General features: G+C 46.7%; 1 protein-coding gene across 1 annotated transcript in view; it reads left to right on the forward strand.

Annotated features, from left to right (window-relative positions):
- Positions 1-569: 569 nt before the first annotated feature.
- The window catches only part of CAPN9 (calpain 9), a 392,629-nt gene continuing 373,227 nt past the window's right edge, over positions 570-19,971 (forward strand). The window contains exon 1 of the mRNA XM_040430101.1: positions 570-782. Within this exon, the coding sequence (XP_040286035.1) occupies positions 570-782 (213 nt within the window). The remainder of the gene's footprint in view (positions 783-19,971) is intronic.

Genomic DNA, 19,971 nt, shown 5'->3' on the forward strand with positions numbered 1-19,971 from the left:
CAATAGTGGCCTATCCTAATGATATGCCCCCATTGTCTGAGATGGGAAAACCCCTTTAAGGTTAATTGAAAAACTGTTAGTGCTTTTTGATTATGGATTTAGCAGCTGAAAACGCCCGTTTTCTGCTTCCGAATTAGTGTCAAATTTTAGTCATGTGAACATACCGAAGCAGTCCAGTCTTATGCATTAGTGTGCTGTAAACTGCTTCTAGCCTGTCATTAAAGAAAACGTGTTTTTCCTTTCATGTAACATCCATCCTGAGCGTCTAGAAATTGAAAGTTTATCTTTACTACTGTTGGTTCAGCAGGGTGGTTCCTGATGTGACTTATCTTTGGCAGAAGTAGTTTTTCTTCTTGTCTAACAGGTGGAAAGAAAGGAGGAGCAAACATTTCTTGAATGTTTGTGTTACTCACCCTCCAAGGGACAATACAGCTTGTCCACAGTCCTTTTTAGCTGTCCGCGTGCAATACCTGCATGTGTGTGGCTGTGTAATCTATAGATTTTTTCTGTCACTGCTTACTTCTTACATTTGGTACACTGTGCCAACCAGAAACCAATCTGCATAAAGAATGCCATACATCTATGAAGACCCAAGACTCAAGCAACCTAATTCCCCCAATACTGCCAAAAGTATCCACTCATCTGGAAAAAGCTATGAGGAGCTCAGACAAGAGTGTGTTAGGAAAGGAATTCTGTTTGAAGATGAAGATTTCCCAGCGAACGATTCTTCACTGTTCTACAGCGAGAAACCCAGCATCCCCTTTGTATGGAAAAGGCCTAAGGTGAGAAATGGAAATAGCATATCAAGATTTATATTGCACTTTGTTTTACAATGCTTCATTCAAAAATTGTATATTTGGTAGTGTTTTCGGCATAGAGATGATGGACGTAATGAAAACTACCTGAAAACATAATCTATATCTAGAGCTAAATTTTGTCAACAATGGCAAAAACTCAATGCAAAAAATGCTTTGTCTCTACAGTATATAGATTTTAACCCCTTCCAGCAAAAGCCAGCTTGAACCAAATGTTGAAGTCCCATTTTTCAGATCTGACATGGGTCACTCGTGGTAATAACCATCTGGTAATAACTTTGGAATGCTTTTACTTATCCAAGCAATTCTAAAATTGTTTCCTCGTGACACATCGTACTTCATGATAGTCATAAATTTGAATTGATATGTTTTACCTTTATGTATTAAAAAAAATCCAAAATTGACAGAAAATTTAGAAAAATTAGCAATTTTTTAAATTAGAATTTCTCTGATTTTAAGACAAATAGTAATTCATCGCAAAATAGTTATTAATATTTACAATATGTCTACTTTATGTTGGAATAATTTTGTAAATGTCATTTAATTTTTTTCAGAACATTAGAAGGTTTAGCATTTTGGAAGCAATTTAGAAATTTTCAAGAAAATTTCAAAACCGTTTTTTTAACAACCAGTTCAGTTCTGAAGTCACTTTAAAAGGCTTACATAATAGAAACCACCCAAAAATGACCCCATTTTAGAAACTATACCCCTTAAAATTATTCAAAACTGATTTTACAAACTTTTTTAACCCTTTGGGTGTTCCACGGGAATTGAAGCAAAATGCAGGTGACATTTAAAAAAATCATTTTTTTGTGCAGATTTTCCATTTTAATTCACTTTTCTGTAACACAGCAAGGGTTAACAGCAAAACAAACCTCAATGTGTATTACCCTGATTCTGCAGTTTATGGAAACACCCCATATGTGGCCATAAATCTCTTCATGAGGACACGGCAGGGCTCAGAAGTGCCATATTGTTTTTGGAGGGCAGATTTTACTGGAATGTTTTTTGGGTGCCATGTCACATTTGAAGAGGCCCAGATGTACCCCTAGAAAGGAAATCTCCGAAAAATGACCCCATTTAGGAAACTACCCCTCAAGGAATTGATTGAGGTGTGAAATGAATGCTTTGACCCAACAAGCTTTTCATGGAATTTAAAAACACGTGGCTGTGAAAATGAAAAATTACATTTTATTTCCAATAAAATGTTGTTTTAGTCCCATATTTTTCATTTTCGCATGGCATAACAGGAGAAAATAAATATCCCCTTATGTGTCAAACCAGCCTTAGGACACTTACACACATAAATTTGGTCTGGCCACTAAGAAACCATAGAAACGATAGTCCACCCTTTCCAGTTATTACTTTAGTTGCTTGCCTTTGAACCCTCTCTAGCACTGCTATGTCTATCCATGAAAAAAACAGCACACTAAAGAAAAATATGGTTTTGTGCCTGAGCCATAAATTAGTGTTTATGAGGCCTCAAGGAAGTAGAGATAAGGGATACAGACAGGGATATGCCTAGGTCTCTGAACATCTGGGTCTTTGTTTCCCAACAGATTTCCAGCAGCAGGTTCACGCTCCTGCATATTCAGACATGGGGACATATTTTTTTTTTTCACTTGCTGTGCAGGCTCCTAATGAAACAATAAATGTTTACTTAAAGGGAATCTGTCACCGGGATTTTGTGTATAGAGCTGAGGACATGGGTTGCTAGTAGGCCGCTAACACATCCGCAATACCCAGTCCCCATAGCTCTGTGTGCTTTTATTGTGTAAAAAAAACGATTTGATACATATGCAAATTAACCTGAGATGAGTCCTGTCCCTGACTCATCCATTCTTCTACTGTCCATTGTTAGTACTTTTTTCAAACTCGAGCCGGTGCTTCTGATGATGATGTTGAAGTCGAGGCTTCTTCACCTTTTTTTGGGCCACCATTCCAGACTTGTGTAATGTGCGTTTCATGGTGCTTGCATTGACATCTGTGATCTCACTATTAGGAAGCATATGGGCCACCTTCACTGCAGTGTTTGTCGAGCCAGAAATTATAGATCTTGTAATGAGCCGACTTGGTGACCTCTTGTCAACCTCTTGGCTTTGGAATAGATGGACAGACTTCATTTTGTATTCTTCCCAGGGCCATCTTTAATATTGATTGGACCCTGGGCAAGAATTTCCTTGGGCCCCCTGAAATGCTAAGGTCCATCTATCTTCATGAGTGATTATCGCAGGGAAGGCAGGTTAGTTAGTGTACCCGAGCATTAGATTTTAAGACGCCTGTGGCCACCGCGGGGGCACAGGAGGCAGAAGCACAGCTCCCGCAAAGCCCATCTCCCCTTTTCAAATAGAAGACGGGTGGCCCTTAGCAACGCTCATTTCAGAGAGCGCTGCTAAGGGCCATTTAAGCCACAGTTTTCTACTAAAATTAAACGTTTTGGCTAAATAAACTATATTCTAAAAATTTTACTTATCACTTGCCCTACACTTTATCAAAAAATAATAATTTCATGGCAGTTACACTTTAAGCTCTTCCAAGCGACGGTCGTCCTGAGGATCGGTGATAAACGCCTGTCATACGGTTGCTAATCACTGCAGTATTATTTATTTAGGGACTGTAAGCACATGCAGTCTCAGGAGTGGGTCCACACCACACCCCTGCCTTGCAGCCTCACAGGAGTACAGGACCAATATCTGTACACGTATGTATAGCATAATTAATGGAATGACACATCACACATAACATGACATGAGTTACCAGGTTGCCTGGTAAAGACCTGTGTCACTCATGTCATGTGTGATGTGTCATTCCATTAATTATGCCATACATACGTGTACAGATACTGGTCCAGGCAGCAGACAGATTATTATTGCCACATCATGTGTCACAGACTCACATGCCACTCTGACTGTACTGTACAGCCATTCAGACAGTTCCACTTCCTTTAGAAAAGCGAGCCTGCAGTGCACACCAGCGACAAGCAACTTACTTACAGATAGTCTAGAGGTGACCGTGACTCAGGTGAGTAACCGAACCTTTACGGAGTGTCTAGACTAGTGATGGTGGTGGTGATGGACTGGGTGTCTCCTCTGTGACGCGGCCGCCTTTGCAAGTTGAGGAACTTGAGGGCCGAGGCAGAATGTGGCACAGAGGCAGGCAGCTTACCAGTGGTGTTGCTAGGGCTGGTGTCACCCGGTGCGGTAGAAAATGGTAGAAGCAATAATTGTTTAGCCATCTATGGGGGCTATGGTGATGCTATTGCCATGGGGATCATCCGTTAGCTCAGCAGACCCCCCCCTAGCAGTCAGAGCCTGGTCTCGGGAGGGGCACTTCCAGATTATTTTCTGTCCGCCGCCATAAAACAATGGTGCTTATAGAACAGACTACACAGTGTAGCGGTATACTGTATATTGTGTGGCACAGTGTATGTTATATGTGTATAACATAAACATATTTCATATGAAAACTTACAGTTACTTGGCTTGGCCCTTGGGGATCTCGGACACCACTTCAACACTTGGCTGGGGGGCTCGGTGGAGCTGATGTGTTTTATCCTAATGAGAAAGATTTCATAATAAGGATTTGGGGAAGGGGCAGAGGAATAGCAGAGCAGGGAGAGACTGGTGCTGCTACTAGGGGGTCATACCATAGGGGAGTAATAAAGCCCACCATAATGATCCCCCCCCCCAGTAGAAATAATTCTCCTTTTAATGGGACAGTGCAAAAAATACCCCCTTGTAATGCCCCCAGTTGAGCTAATGTCCCCATAGTGCCCCCATAATGTCCCAGTATAAAATACCCCTATATAGTGCCCCCAGTAAATTCCCCCATAGTGCTCCTCTCCCCCCTTCCTGCTAGTGCCCCCCATAACGTACCAGTATAAAATGCCCCATATATAGTGCCCCAGTAGATGCCCTCAGTGTCCGGCCTCCGATAGGCTGCCGGCCTAGTGTCCCCCATAATGCCCCCCAATAATGTGCCAGTAAGTGTCCCCATAGATGCCCCCCCCATGTGCCAGTATCAAGTGCCTCTCTCCTCCCCCCCATGTCCCAGTATCATAGTGCCATCTCCCCCCCCCCAAAAAAAAAGTGCCAGTATCAAGAGCCTCTCTCCCCCCATGTCCCAGTATCATAATGCCATCTCCCCCCCCAAAAGTGCCAGTATCAAGTGCCTCCCCCCCCCCCATGTGCCAGTATCAAGTGCCTCTCTCCTTCCCCCCAAGTGCCAGTATCATAGTGCCAACCCCCCCATGTGCCAGTATCAGGTGCCAACCCCCTTCCCCCCCACATGTGCCAGTATCAGGTGCCTCCCCATGTGCCAGTATCATAGTGCCAACCCCCCTCCCCCCCACATGTGCCAGTATCAGGTGCCTCCCCATGTGCCAGTATCATAGTATCATAGTGCCAACCCCCCCCATGTGTCAGTATCAGGTGCCAACCCCCCTCCCCTCCATGTGCCAGTATCAAGTGCCTCCTGCTCCCCCCATGGCAGTAACAGTCGGGTATTAATTTAAAAAATAAACACTTATACTTACCTCCATATCAGCAATGCGATGCAGCCTCTTCCTGTGTCCTGCCCTGTATATCCATATATGGAGTCAGTGCTTGTGTATTCTAATTTAGCCTGTATTTCAGAAAAGTTTCTGCTGGGATTCGAACCCACAACCTTCTGTATCAGAGGCAAAGCACTTACCCACACAGCCATAAGAGCTGCATTGCCACTGACTGAAAAAATATGAGACTTCTACTGTTATAGCTGGCTAAGTGTACATATATACACATGACAGCTGCCCTAACACACCCAGCACTGCTATATCTCTATATGACAGCTGTCCCAGCACACTCAGCATTGCTATATCTCTATATATGATAGCTGCCCCAGCACACCCAGCTCTGCTACATCTAATACATATGAAAGCTGCACCAGCACACTCAGCTCTACTATATCTCTATATATGACAGCTGTCCCAGCACACCCAGCTCTGCTACATCTATATATCTCTAAGTATTGCTATACAGTAGATAGATATATATATAGAGATATAGCAGAGCTGAGTGTGCTGGGGCAGCTGTCATGTGTATAGATGTAGCAGAGCTGGGTGTGTTTGGGCAGCTGTCATGTGTATAGATGTAGCAGAGCTGGGTGTGTTTGGGCAGCTGTCATGTGTATAGATGTAGCAGAGCTGGGTTTGCTGGGGCAGCTGTCATATATAGAGATATAGCATAGCTGAGTGTGCTGGGGCAGCTGTCATGTGTATAGATGTAGCAGAGCTGGGTGTGTTTGGGCAGCTGTCATGTGTATAGATGTAGCAAAGCTGGGTGTGTTTGGGCAGCTGTCATGTGTATAGATGTAGCAGAGTTGGATGTGTTTGGGCAGCTGTCATGTGTATAGATGTAGAAGAGCTGGGTTTGCTGGGGCAGCTGTCATATATAGAGATATAGCAGACTGTGCTGGGGCAGCTGTCATATATAGAGATATTACAGAGCTGAGTGTGCTGGGGCAGCTGTCATGTGTATAGATGTAGAAGAGCAGGGTTTGCTGGGGCAGCTGTCATATATAGAGATATATCAGAGCTGAGTGTGCTGGGGCAGCTGTCATGTGTATAGATGTAGCAGAGCTGGGTGTGTTTGGGCAGCTGTCATGTGTATAGATGTAGCATAGCTGGGTTTGCTGGGACAGCTGTCATATAGAGATATAGCAGTGCTGGGTGTGTTAGGGCAGCTGTCATGTGTATAGATGTACACTTAGCCAGCTATAACAGTAGAAGTCTCATATTTTTTCAATCAGTGGCAATGCAGCTCTTATGGCTGTGTGGGTAAGTGCTTTGCCTCTGATACAGAAGGTTGTGGGTTCGAATCCCAGACACATCTTCTCCCTCTCCTGAGGACGGCAATACAAATGACTATGCCTGAGTGCACATACCGTAGGGACGCAAGGGCAGGCCCGGGTCGGGAGGAGGAGCTAAAAAACAAATGGTACGGGAACCGCGCTCTAACCGCACAGTAGATGTCAATGATAAATCCTGCAGAAAAGGTGAAACAGAGAAACTCAATCAATCACCAAGGAAGTAAAAGTTGGTACTAAATGTTCAAACAAACATTGCAGCAGAATCTTCCACTGATAGTCCTCGGATAATAAAGTGAGTCCCAACAGAACTGTGACCAAGCTCCGATCCCAAATGGAAGAAACAAACAAGTAATCGATCTCCAACACCTTGTAGTGATCCACAGATCTCGTGCTGGGAATTCAACAACTCAATCCAGACACCAGGACCTTCGAAGGGAATGAGACAAATAGTGCAATACCTTCGGTATCTTCAGTGATAAAGATTTTATTATACTTACAATTAGTAAGATAAACAATTGCACATAAAAAAGCCCGACCCGGGTTTTGCTGTTCGCTTCTTCAGGGGCTGCTTTATCACTGAAGATACCGAAGGTATTGTCACGGGTGTATGTGAGCAACGATAGTAATTCACAGTACAGAGCAACTGACTGGACCCAGAACTAGGGAGGATAAAGGGTGACCCCTGTCCGACCCTCAACGCTTTCCCTATTCTGCTAAAGCACATGCCCGGATCCAAAAGGCGGAACGAGGCATGCCCACGTGCCTAAGACTAATGACCACTGTAACCCCTACAATAGTGGAAGGGGCACGGCCACCAGTGCCCTACTCAGTATATGGAGGGAACCGTGGCCACCTCAGATCCAGTCAGAAAACAAACAGGAATACAACAATGTCTGCAGACTTAGCTGAAGGTGTTGTAGCCGCAGAGAAGACGGATCCAAGGACAGGCTGGCAAAATCCGGAGTGCTAGCTGCAGCAGAACACAGGTCCAGTGGACTGATAGCTACAAGTGAAGAAACCAAAGCAAGAGCCACAACTGAAGTGAGAACTATAATCCACATCCTATCATAGGAGGAGGGGTGATATAAAGAGAGGGAAATCAAACACATGAAGGACAGCTGTGGTGAAAGAAACCAGAAGTAAACAGAGTAGTGAGAACGCCTCCCAGCTCTAGTAGTGACATCATCACAGGGGTGGAGAAACAGAGCTGTGAGAACGTCCCAAAGCTCTGGTAGTGACAGGTATTGCACTATTTGTCTCATTCCCTTCGAAGGTCCTGGTGTCTGGATTGAGTTGTTGAATTCCCAGCACGAGATCTGTGGATCACTACAAGGTGTTGGAGATCGATTACTTGTTTGTTTCTTCCATTTGGGATCGGAGCTTGGTCACAGTTCTGTTGGGACTCACTTTATTATCCGAGGACTATCAGTGGAAGATTCTGCTGCAATGTTTGTTTGAACATTTAGTACCAACTTTTACTTCCTTGGTGATTGATTGAGTTTCTCTGTTTCACCTTTTCTGCAGGATTTATCATTGACATCTACTGTGCGGTTAGAGCGCGGTTCCAGTACCATTTGTTTTTTTGCTATTTAGGAGACTGAACCTACTCCCCTAAGGGCACCGCCGCTTTTTGTCTAATACTTTTACACCAGATATCTTTATTGTTCTATAATTTTGTATCGGGAGGAGGAGCTAGCATGGCACTGGCCGGCAGACTCGGCAGTAAGTAATTGTAATTGACAGACAAGTCCTTCACTAATGCGAGCAGTGAGCCACACGCCGCTCGCTCGCATAGACAACAAGTGAATGTGGGAGTCGGGAAACGGAGCTGCCTTGGGCCCCCAGGAGCAACTGGGCCCGGGGCAGCTGCCCTTTTGCCCTGCGGCAAAAACGGCCCTGATTCTTCCACTCACATGATGCACTTTGGCAATTGTCTTGGCTGAGATAACGCTATCGATAAGCTGGATGATGCTGTTTCTCTTTTCTTGGGAAATCTTCTTTCATGGCTGCTCCTGTATCCGAACCAGTGACCTTTTACTTTTCAAATCCACCTAATAACACACTTCGCTTTTAGGGAATTTGAGAACATGTTGTAATTTGTAGTATACAAGAAGAAAAAGATTGTTCTACCACCAGGAGCAAAACAGTAACAATGTAGTTACATGACAAGAATCTGCATAACTAATCATATGCTAAATAGTTGCAGGTCCAATTTATGTATGAGATAACCAAGAATATTGTGATTGGATGGTGAGATATGAAGCCTGAAAGTCAAAAGTTAAAACATTGTTACCCTTTTTCTCATCAGTGTTTTGACGTTCTAGTAGGACTTCAGTTAATTGACAAAAAAGTGTAACTGCTGCTTCTAGAGCTTTGACAACATCTCATGTTTCTCTTGCCAGATACTCAGTTACTCGACTATTATATCTTTACACATGTATGCTCCAAATTTCTGCCATTTAATTTTCTGCATGTTTCCTGTGAATTGTGAAGGTATGCAAATGAGCTCATAGCAAGCTCTGCCACCAGGGAGTCTGTCACCATATACCTGCATATCAATATAAATGAAGTGTAATATGTACGCTGGTGTCCTGAGTGCAACACTCTTTCTCACATTTTGGCCTCATGCACACGACCGTTACGTTTTTTGCGGTCCACAAACCGCGGATCTTCAAAAAACGGAAGCCGCCCGTGTGCCTTCCGCAATTTGCGGAATGGGCGGCCCATTGTAGACATGCCTATTCTTGTATGCAAAACGGACAAGAATAGGACATGCTATATTTTTTTTGCGGGGCCTCGGAATGGAGCAACGGATGCGGACAGCACATGGAGTGCTGTCCGCATCGTTTGCGGCCCCATTGAAGTGAATGGGTCCGCACCCGAGCCACAAAAACTGCGGCTCGGATGCGGACCCGAAAAACGGTCGTGTGCATGAGGCCTTTGATTGGTGCCTGCATTTTAGAACAGTCATTCTTTTTCTGATATGTAAAATAACTGCTCAATGCAATGAGTTTTACTGTTGCACCTCATTGCACAGAAAGTCACGTTTGTTATTGTTGCCCTGTCTGTAATGTGCTGCAGAATATGGCACTTATTTTTAAAATGAGTGAAATAAATTATAAAAAAAAAAAATCTAATGTGTGACTGGACCAGATACTTCTGCATAGATTCAGAGATAGGCATTCTGTTAGATCAGCCAATAAATGATTGCACGTCAGAATTTACTATAAGCTAAGCACAAATATAGTGTACAGTATATGCTGGCAGAGCAAGAGAGAACAAGAGATCTCCAGAACTCTAAGGCGTCTTTCACACGGGCGTCACGTGTGAGGGCCGGATAGGATGCGGGTGCGTCATGGGAAAATGCGTGACTTTTCCGCGCGAGTGCAAAGCGTTTTAATGTGTTTTGCACGCGTGTGAGAAAAATCTGCATGTTTGGTACCCAAACCCGTACCCGGACTTCTTCACAGAAGTTTGGGTTTGGGATCGGCGCTGTGTAGATTTTATTATTTTCCATTTTAACATGGATATAAGGGAAAATAATAGCATTCTTAATACAGAATGCTAAGTAAATTAGGGATGGAGGGGTTAAAAAAATAAAATAAAAATTTTAACTCACCTCATCCACTTGTTCGCGCAGCCCGGCTTGTCTTCTTTCTTCTTCTAGGACCTGGGAGAAAAGGACCTTTGGTGACGTCACTGCGCTCAACACATGGTCCATCAAATGGTCCATCACCATGGTGATGGACCATGTGATGAGCGCAGTGACGTCACCAAAGGTCCTTTTCTCCCAGGTCCTCAAAAGAAGAAGAAAGAAGACAAGCAGGGCTGCGAGAACAAGTGGATGAGGTGAGTTTATTTATTTATTTTTAATACAGAATGCTAAGTAAATTAAGGATGGAGGGGTTACCTCCATCCTTAATTTGCTTTGCATTCTGTATTAAGAATGCTATTATTTTCCTTTATAACCATGTTATAAGGGAAAATAATAAAGATCGGGTCCCCATCCCAATCGTCACCTAGCAACCATGCGTGAAAATCGCACCACATCCGCACTTGCTTGCGATTTTCACGCAGCCCCATTCACTTCTATGGGGCCTGCTTGACGTGAAAAATGCACAATATAGAGCTTGCTGCGATTTTCACTCAACGCACAAGTGATGCGTGAAAAATCACCGCTCATGTGCACAGCCCCATTGAAGTAAATGGGTCTGGATTCAGTGCGGGTGCAATGCGTTCACCTCACGCATTGCATCCACGCTGAATTCTCGCCCGTGTGAAAGGGGCCTAATAGTAATCAGTGGAGTGGCAGCGTTCATTTCAAGGGGCTCACCTACATTCTAGTTTAAAACCAGGAAATGTCAATAATGTAGGACAAAGTCATTCTTTTTGGTGCCACTGCATTTGGATGATAAATGCGTCTAAAATGGGGTCCACCACAACACCAAGAAACAATAGCAAGAAAGTATCGCACATCATATTGCGACTTTCTAGTTTTTTTTGTTATGTTTAATTTATTCATTATGAAGAAGAAGAAAAAAAAATAGACACAAATAGGTAAGGCTGGTTCCAGCCTGCATTTGTGGGAGGGGCGTCTGGCCTTATATTCCGCTCACTCCCGTCCAGCCAGGCGCCCGAGCTTCACGCATTACTGCGGCTTACGCTCCCTCCTTCAGTATCGTCACTTCCGGGTATCGCGGTCACGTGCCTCCGCCGCCAGCCTGCCAGGTAATCGGGGTGTCGCGTCCCCACTCTACTTTCACGTTCGCCCGGGTTATCTGGCTTCGGGGGGTTGCCCGGTGGGATGCCGCTCTCCCCCAGCATGTTCCGCCCACGCAGGCACAGGCGGCCGGGTCGGGGGAGCGGTGTCCTAACTCAGCACACTTCCATTTATGCCGCTCTGCATAAGGCTCATTAAAGAGTTCAGGGGCCAGCGGCAGCGCCGCGGCGTGGCTTTGTTTGCATGCACTAAAAGTACTCATTAATTCTGTGGTTTTGGTGCAGGGGTTCTCCTGTGTCACGGCGGGGTTTTGTTCATATGCCTTTATAACAGCGCTGTCTGCACTTTAGGTACTCGCGAATTCTGATGTTATGGTGCAGGGGTGCTCCTGTGTCGGGGCGAGTCGGCGTGTTATGCCTCGGGAGCTGCGCTGTCAGCTCTGGAGGCATGCACGGTTCTCAGGTTTGGTGCAGGGGTACTCCTGTGTCCAGGGGGGCTTCGCTACATTCATGCCTCCTGAACCCCTCCGGCAGGTCACCAGCGGGTTTAGGAGCTGCAATGCTGGTTGTTAAAAAAAAAAAAAAAAAAAGGGGGGGCGTTATTTTAAAAAAAAAAAAAAAAAAGAAACAATATATCAATTCACACTTATTTCTGGGTTCGAAATCCTCCAGCATCATGGTGCCAGAATTTGCGAGGGGATTTTTTCACGTTACTTCCCGGTTCCCCCTTTTGCGGGGTCCTGGGATCACTCAGGTTGTCAATGTCCCTGGATCGCCCAGGTTGTCTATGTCTCTGGATCACCCAGGTTGTCGATGTCCCTGGATCGCCCAGGTTGTCAGTGTCCCTGGATCGCCCAGGTTGTCAGTGTCCCTGGATCGCCCAGGTTGTCAGTGTCCCTGGATCGCCCAGGTTGTCAGTGTCCCTGGATCGCCCAGGTTGTCAGTGTCCCTGGATCGCCCAGGTTGTCAGTGTCCCTGGATCGCCCAGGTTGTCAGTGTCCCTGGATCGCCCAGGCTGTCAGTGTCCCTGGATCGCCCAGGTTGTCAGTGTCCCTGGATCGCCCAGGTTGTCAGTGTCCCTGGATCACCCAGGTTGTCAGTGTCCCCGGTTCGCCCAGGTTGTCAGTGTCCCTGGATCGCCCAGGTTGTCTGTGTCCCTGGATCGCCCAGGTTGTCAATGTCCCTGGATCACCCAGGTTGTCAGTGTCCCTGGATCGCCCAGGTTGTCAATGTCCCTGGATCGCCCAGGTTGTCAATGTCCCTGGATCGCCCAGGTTGTCAGTGTTCCTGGATCGCCCAGGTTGTCAGTGTCCCTGGATCGCCCAGGTTGTCAGTGTCCCTGGATCGCCCAGGTTGTCTGTGTCCTTGGATCACCCAGGTTGTCAGTGTCCCTGGATCGCCCAGGTTGTCAGTGTCCCTGGATCGCCCAGGTTGTCTGTGTCCCTGGATCACCCAGGTTGTCAATGTCCCTGGATCGCCCAGGTTGTCTGTGTCCCTGGATCGCCCAGGTTGTCTGTGTCCCTGGATCACCCAGGTTTTCAATGTCCCTGGATCGCCCAGGTTGTCTGGGTCTCCGGTTTATTCTTAGGGTCTGTTTATGTTCTTTAAATCCTATCCTTGTATTGTTCCTCCCTTTAGTTCGGACTTTAGTTGTACGCGTTCCACGTTTTCGACCAGGCAATTCCGGAGCGCTCTCTGCTCCATCTTTGGCATTTGGGGTTTTTGGGGCCGTGCTTCCAAACTCAGTCGTGTCCTACCAGGTAGGTGGTTCGTCCGATGGGCATTTTTTACTTTATTGTTTCTCACATTCTTCCGTCCGGCCTCTTCGCATACGTCTGTTTCGTTGCTTTTTCTGGGTGTTCTTTACTCGTCTTTTTTCTCAGGTCAGATATGTCCCACGTCTCCTCCGATATGGTCGATAACGTCTCCATACCTGGAACTCCCGTCTCTGGGCGCGACAGCGGTACATCATTAAGAAGCTGGACGGTGCCTAGATTGGTCGCCGAACTCAACCGCAGGGGGATACGGCATCCGGCGTCCGCTCGCAAGGCCGAATTGTATCGCCTGCTGATGACGGCCCCGGCCCCGATGGCGGGCCCTTCCAACCCGGATGCTATACAGCTGGCCTTAGCTCAGATTCAGTCGTCCATCGCTGGGCTGGCTGGCTCAGTTTCGGACATTCAGGCTAGGTTAGCGGTCCTGGAATCCAGGCCCACGGTTCCACCGCAATTTCCAGGGTCGGCAGTCACCCCTGCCATTCCGCTGGACGTTGCAGGTAGGCCTTCTGTCACCCCTCAGATCGCCCCTTCCCACTTCGTCCCCGAGCATATTAAAAAGGATATCCTGGCGGGCAAGGACGTGAACCTCGCATCCATCCTTATTGCCTCCCAGGATATTTCAGAGAATCGGGTCGTCAACTGCGGAGAGGTATCTGTGGTATTGAGAGCTAAGGATGCTCGGCTCAATAGGAAACTATCTATGTCCGAGTTTGTCCTGGCCTTCAGCCTTTACAGGGACGTGGTGTGTTCTGCTCAACCAGATCGCAGGGCAGAGCTGGACACTTACTTGTACCGGATTGCGGACTTGGGGCACAAATACGGCGGCACGGCTTTTTACGATTATCATCGTTCTTTTTCGGCTAAAGCCGCGGCCGCTTTGAGTCAGTTCCAGTTCGTGTCTAGCTGGGCGGAGCTGGATATGGAATTGTTTTGCCGGCATTTTGCGGGTCTCAAGGCCCCCCTCTGTGCTACCTGCCAGTCCATTTTTCATTCTACCGACTGGTGTCCCAATCCGGTGCAAGCCCCACAGTCAGCCCCCTCGGCAGGTCCTTCTGGGTCATCCAGGTCTTCCCCGTCGTTAGATAAGCTGGGCAGACCCATCGTGTTTCTCGGGGGCAACCAGGTTTGCAATAATTTTAACGCCAAGGGATGTGCCTTCAATTCCTGCCGGGCGCTCCATATTTGTTCCCTTTGTTTTCGGGCCCATCCCCGCTCCTCCTGTCCCAGGAGGGCAGCCAAGGATTCCTGACTAGCCGACATTAATTTGGGGTTACTGGCTGCTCTCCTGCGGGACCACCCTGATCGGCTTTTTGTCTCCTTCTTGTTGGATGGGTTCCGAGAGGGTTTCCATACGGGCCTCATTACTCTCCCGCAGGGCTGTTGGACGGGTCCTAACCTGCTATCCGCGGCCAACGATCCTGAGGCTGTCACCTCTCTCATCCAACTGGAGGTCGACAAGGGGTTTGTCATCGGTCCGTTCTCAGACATTCCTTTCCAGTCCTGGCGCATCAGTCCCATTGGTCTTGTTACTAAACTGTCATCTAATAAAAAGCGTCTCATTTACGACCTCTCTGCGCCTCATATGTCGGCCATCCCGAGTCTCAATTCTCTCATCCCATCCGAGGAGTATTCAATGCAATATTCCTCGGTCGACGAGGCAATTCAGTAAATTTTTCTGGCAGGGGCCGGGGCTTGGTTGGCTAAAGTAGATATAGCCGATGCTTTCAAGCAGCTTCCTATCCACCCTCAGCTTTGGAAGTATTATGGCTTCAAGTGGGCGGGCAATTACTACTTCGCCAACCGTCTCACTTTCGGGTCTAAAAGTAGCCCGTGGCTTTTCGACCAACTAGCCAAAGCACTGCACTGGATCCTTACCCATCATGGCGGGTTATCCATGGTAGTTCACTACCTGGATGACTTCCTTATGGTAGAAAGTCCTAGTCAGGTCCCATCCATTCCTCACACTCTTTTGGATATTTTTGCCCGTCTTCAGGTCCCTGTCGCTGCCGCCAAGACGGAGGGTCCGGCCACCAGGGTCACCTTCTTGGGCATAATTCTGGATACAGTTAAGATGGAGGCCAGCCTCCCCAGCGAGAAATTGCATCGGATCCGATCTGCCATCTCTCGGGCGGTCCGGTCCCTCTCTTTGACCAAGGTCGAGTTGCAATCCTTGCTGGGGATGCTTAATTTCGCCACCAGAATCATGCCTCAAGGCAGGACCTTTCTCGCCAGTTTATTATCTCTGTTGCCCTCCGCTCCAGAGCAGGATTCTGTTGTCCATCTCGACGGTCATGCCATCGCGGACCTGTGCATGTGGGACAGTTTTCTGTCCACCTGGAATGGCATTTCGCTATTCGTGCCACAGTGGGGTTCAGCTTCTCCTCTCGTCTTTTCTGATGCCGCGGGGTCATTCGGGTTCGCTGCCATTTTCAGGTCCCATTGGTTGGCCGCCGGATGGCCGCCAGAATTGGCCTCTGATCCTGCTGCTCTTAAATCCTCTCCCCTCCTGGAACTATATCCCGTAGTGGCGGCAGCCCAGGTTTGGGGTCACCTTTGGTCTAATTCGTCCGTGTCCTTTGTCACGGATAGTCAGACCTTGGTGGACATCGTTAACAAAGGCAGGGCCCAGTCGTTCAAGATCATGGCTTTTTTGCGCAAGCTAGTCTGGCTGTCCCTCCGCCACAATTTTCATTTCCGATGCATACATATATCAGGCGAGCAGAATAGGGCCGCGGACGCTCTTTCCCGCTTTAATTTTCCCGTTTTTTTCCAGGAAGTGCCCGACGCGGATCGGTCAGGTGCGCCCGTGCCTCATTTCAGCACCCTCACCCTGGGCTAGATGTCCTCATAGACGAAGCCAAGGGTCTGGTCAGAAAGTCTCTTTCGCATAATACAGCGAGGAATTACCAGGCCGGCTTGAGGGCGTTCGATAAATTCTCCAGAACTCACCCAAGGGGTCTTCATTCCGAAACGGCTCACATCATGGCCTTTTTAGCCCATTGTCACTACCAACTGGGGCTGTCACACAATACCATCAAACTCTATTTAGCTGGGCTGCAACACCACTTCATGCTGGATGATCCACACCGCGGGTCCTTTTTCTCTGTTCAGGCCATTAAGGCCACCCTTCGGGGTATTCAGAAAGAGGGTCAGGGGTCCCAGAGCCGTAGGCAACCCGTGTCTAGCGAGTTGTTTAGGGCTCTCTCCTCGTCTTTGGACGGTCATCCTTTTGGGCCCTCCACTAGCTTGGTCTTGAAAGCAGCCATGTACCTCATTTTTTATGGGTTTCTTAGGCCGGGGGAAGTTTTAGCCGGTCCGAACCGTCAGGGTCACCCGTTGAAACAGCATCTGTCTTGGGGCCGAGGTTGCTACACTCTTCTCCTTCCCTCTACCAAGACCAGTCAGACGGGTCCCCCTACTGCAATCAAATTTTATCCGTCCTCCAACTTATGGTGCCCAGTTCAGGTGCTGCACCAATTATTATCACTCATTCGGGTCGGTCCTTCAGATAGTCCTCTCCTGCCGCACGCCGGCAAACCCCTTACCGCCACACGGTTCATTACCTGCATCCGTGCTCTTGCCCAAGGTTTAGGATACGACCCCAAAATTATATCAGGGCATTCTTTCCGCATAGGGGCAGCTTCTGCCGCATCACGACATCAGGTGCCAGCTCACGTCATTCGAAGCATGGGGCGTTGGCGGTCCTCTTGCTACACTAGATATATTCCTGATCCTCAATTTGAGATCGCACGTGCCTTTTGTTCTTTGGCTTTGTAAATCATGTAATAAAATGTTGTTACTAATGGTTGTTTTTGCCCCCTTTTCTTGGTGTACCCTCGTCGTGGCTCCCGGCATAATTCAGCCACCTTGCTCAGGGCAGGGGTCTCTGCGTACGCTGACGTTTCCTAGCCCTGACCATAAATAGGTAAGGCTGGTTCCAGCCTGCATTTGTGGGAGGGGCGTCTGGCCTTATATTCCGCTCACTCCCGTCCAGCCAGGCGCCCGAGCTTCACGCCCCTCCCCCCCGCCCCTTTTTCCAAGGTTTCACTGGGTATGCCCCCTTTTCTTGGTGTACCCTCGTCGTGGCTCCCGGCATAATTCAGCCACCTTGCTCAGGGCAGGGGTCTCTGCGTACGCTGACGTTTCCTAGCCCTGACCATAAATATAAATATTCTGATTGCATCACAAACAAATAACATTATCAAAATGGAATCAACCAAACCCCACTGAAGTTGGATGTTTCCTCTCTATCAAATCCTCCAATACAACAGATATGTTTTACTAGCTGCAAGTATATACTGAATCAAAATAAAAATTTCTTGGGAACCCTATCCAAGTACACTCTTAGGCCTCATGCACACGAGCGTTGTTTGTTTCCGTTCCTTTTTTTTTGGCGGACAGGATGCGGACCCATTTATTTCAATGGGTTCGCAAAAAACGCGGACAGCACACCGTGTGCTGTCCGCATCAGTATGTCCGTTCTGTTGCCCCGCAAAAAAAAATAGTGCATGTCCTATTTTTTTCTAGTTTGCGGACAAGGATAGGCATTATTACAATGGATCCGCAAAAAAAATCATCCTTTTTTTTTGCAATTTGCGGACCGCAAAACACATACGGTCGTGTGCATGTAGCCTTAAGAGGCACATTTTAGGGGACAAGGTCACTCGTATTCCTACTACCTTATATAACATCTCTGTAACTTCCTTCACCTCATGGCTGATGTGCTTTACACCAATAGTCACATCATTAATAAATTTGGTGTATTTTATGACTGATGTTAACCACAGCACTTTTTCAGTAGCTTTTCAAAACTGTCAAAGAAGGAGAAATATGTGTCATACACAAATGAATTGCACTATGTACTCCATTTTTTGGTGCAATTTCTGCTTTGCTTAGTAAATCACTCTGTCTGCACATTACTAAACTTTAACACACTAATACTTTTCAACACTTGCTTTACTAAAGTTTAAGTATAAATACAACTGTAGAATATATTCTAATATTAATATTATATGTGAATATGAAACTGCATTCTCCCTACTATCAACCAAATAGCTATTATTGCTCAGATTTTCCATCAACACTGCACTATATGCCATGTCAAAAGGCTGTACATTATTCCATCAGTAAAGCAAAAGCCTGAAAACTGTGTATTTATTAGTCAGGCTGATATTGTTTTGCTAAATCCAAGGCTTTTCACTGACACCTCTTGTTCCAGAACACTAGCTACCAATACTGGAACAAAGGGCAATACTACAGGTTTACTAATAATATGTGCCCTGTGGCTAATGCTTACTATTTTAGAAACCAGACTATTGAGATTTGCAACAAGCTTTCCTACTATCAAATGACAAAGCATATTTGCCTAGCAGGTGGTGAAGTTGTCGCCAAGTCCTGTTTAACCTGCTTTATCTCTTTGGTATGACTCCGTTTATGACTGGGATCCACTTGCACTGTAATTCAGCTGAAATTACTTCTCAATAAGGTGAATATATTGTATGCTAGTGTAGTTGATGTCACTACATGCAGTTTGTGATATCGTTTTTTTAGCTAAAGCCAGTGTGTTTTTTTTAAATATAAAGAATAGGCTGATACTTCTCACCTTTGCAGTCTCCAGTCCTGTGTTATTCAACAAAAATAAAATAAAAAAAATAATATGAAATTTCTGGAGTAACGAACACCTTTATATTAACTATATGGACCATGTGATCTGACGTCACCACAGGTCCTTTAGCCGGCAGCTCATGATTAAAGAAGTAAGAAGAGACCGGCAGCTACGCGATCAAGAGGAGAAGGTGAGTTAATTATTTCTTATTTTTTAACCCTCAATTGACCACCTACTAAGCATTCTGTATTAAAGAATGCTATTATTTTCCCTTATAACCATGTTATAAGGAAAAATAATAACATCTACACAGCACCGATCCCAAACCTGAACTATAGTGAAGAAGTTCGGGTCTGGGTACCACAGTCAGTTTTTTATCACGTGCGTGCAAAACGCATTGCACCCGCGTGATAAAAACTGAACAACGGAACGCAATCGCAGTCAAAACTGACTGCAATTGGGTATCTACTCGTGCGGGTTTGCCGCAGTACACCCGGGATGCATCCTGAACAAATTAATCACGCCCGTGTGAACTCAGCCTAAGGCCTCATGCACACAACCGTTGTGTGAATCCGTGTGTCACAGCCAGACAGCTGAGAAGCGCTCACATGAGCTTCTCAGATCCTCCTCCTTGAATTTCTTTGTTTTGGTTTAGTTTCTCATCTCGTTAGTCTATCTCAGCTGTCATGCAGTTGGACTGATTGCTACCCTTTAAGTTCCTCCCCATAATGCAGCAGTGTGCGGCTGATACAACTTCCTGGAGTGTGCGCGCATGCTGTTCCCAGTTCCCAGTCGTCTGTCGTCTGCAAGATAAGTGCTGTTTATGTATTTATGATTTTGTCTTTTCTGGATCCAGGTGACCCTGACTCCCTCCGTGTCAGTGTAGGGAGCCGGTGGTCGTGTCCCTTCACTATTGTAGGGTCTTCAGGTAATAGATAGCCGAGGAACGTGGATATGCGGCCATCCACCTTTGGGGTGTTCGCATAGGCTGAGCAGTGAGGGAGAGCGGCAGGTCTATTGCAGGGGTCTCCCTTTGTTCCTTAGTTGTGGATCCAGAGAGACATTGTTTATATGGTATTGTCTTGTTTCCTGTACACCATCCGTGACACCGTGTTGTCCGTTGTTCCGTTTTCCGTGACTTTCAATGGGTCCGTTAAAAACTCGGAAAATGCACCGTTGTACATCCGCGTCCGTGATCCGTGTTTCC

The sequence above is a fragment of the Bufo bufo genome, chromosome 4 (assembly GCF_905171765.1).
Source record: "Bufo bufo chromosome 4, aBufBuf1.1, whole genome shotgun sequence".
Classification (NCBI taxonomy): Eukaryota; Metazoa; Chordata; class Amphibia; order Anura; family Bufonidae; genus Bufo; species Bufo bufo.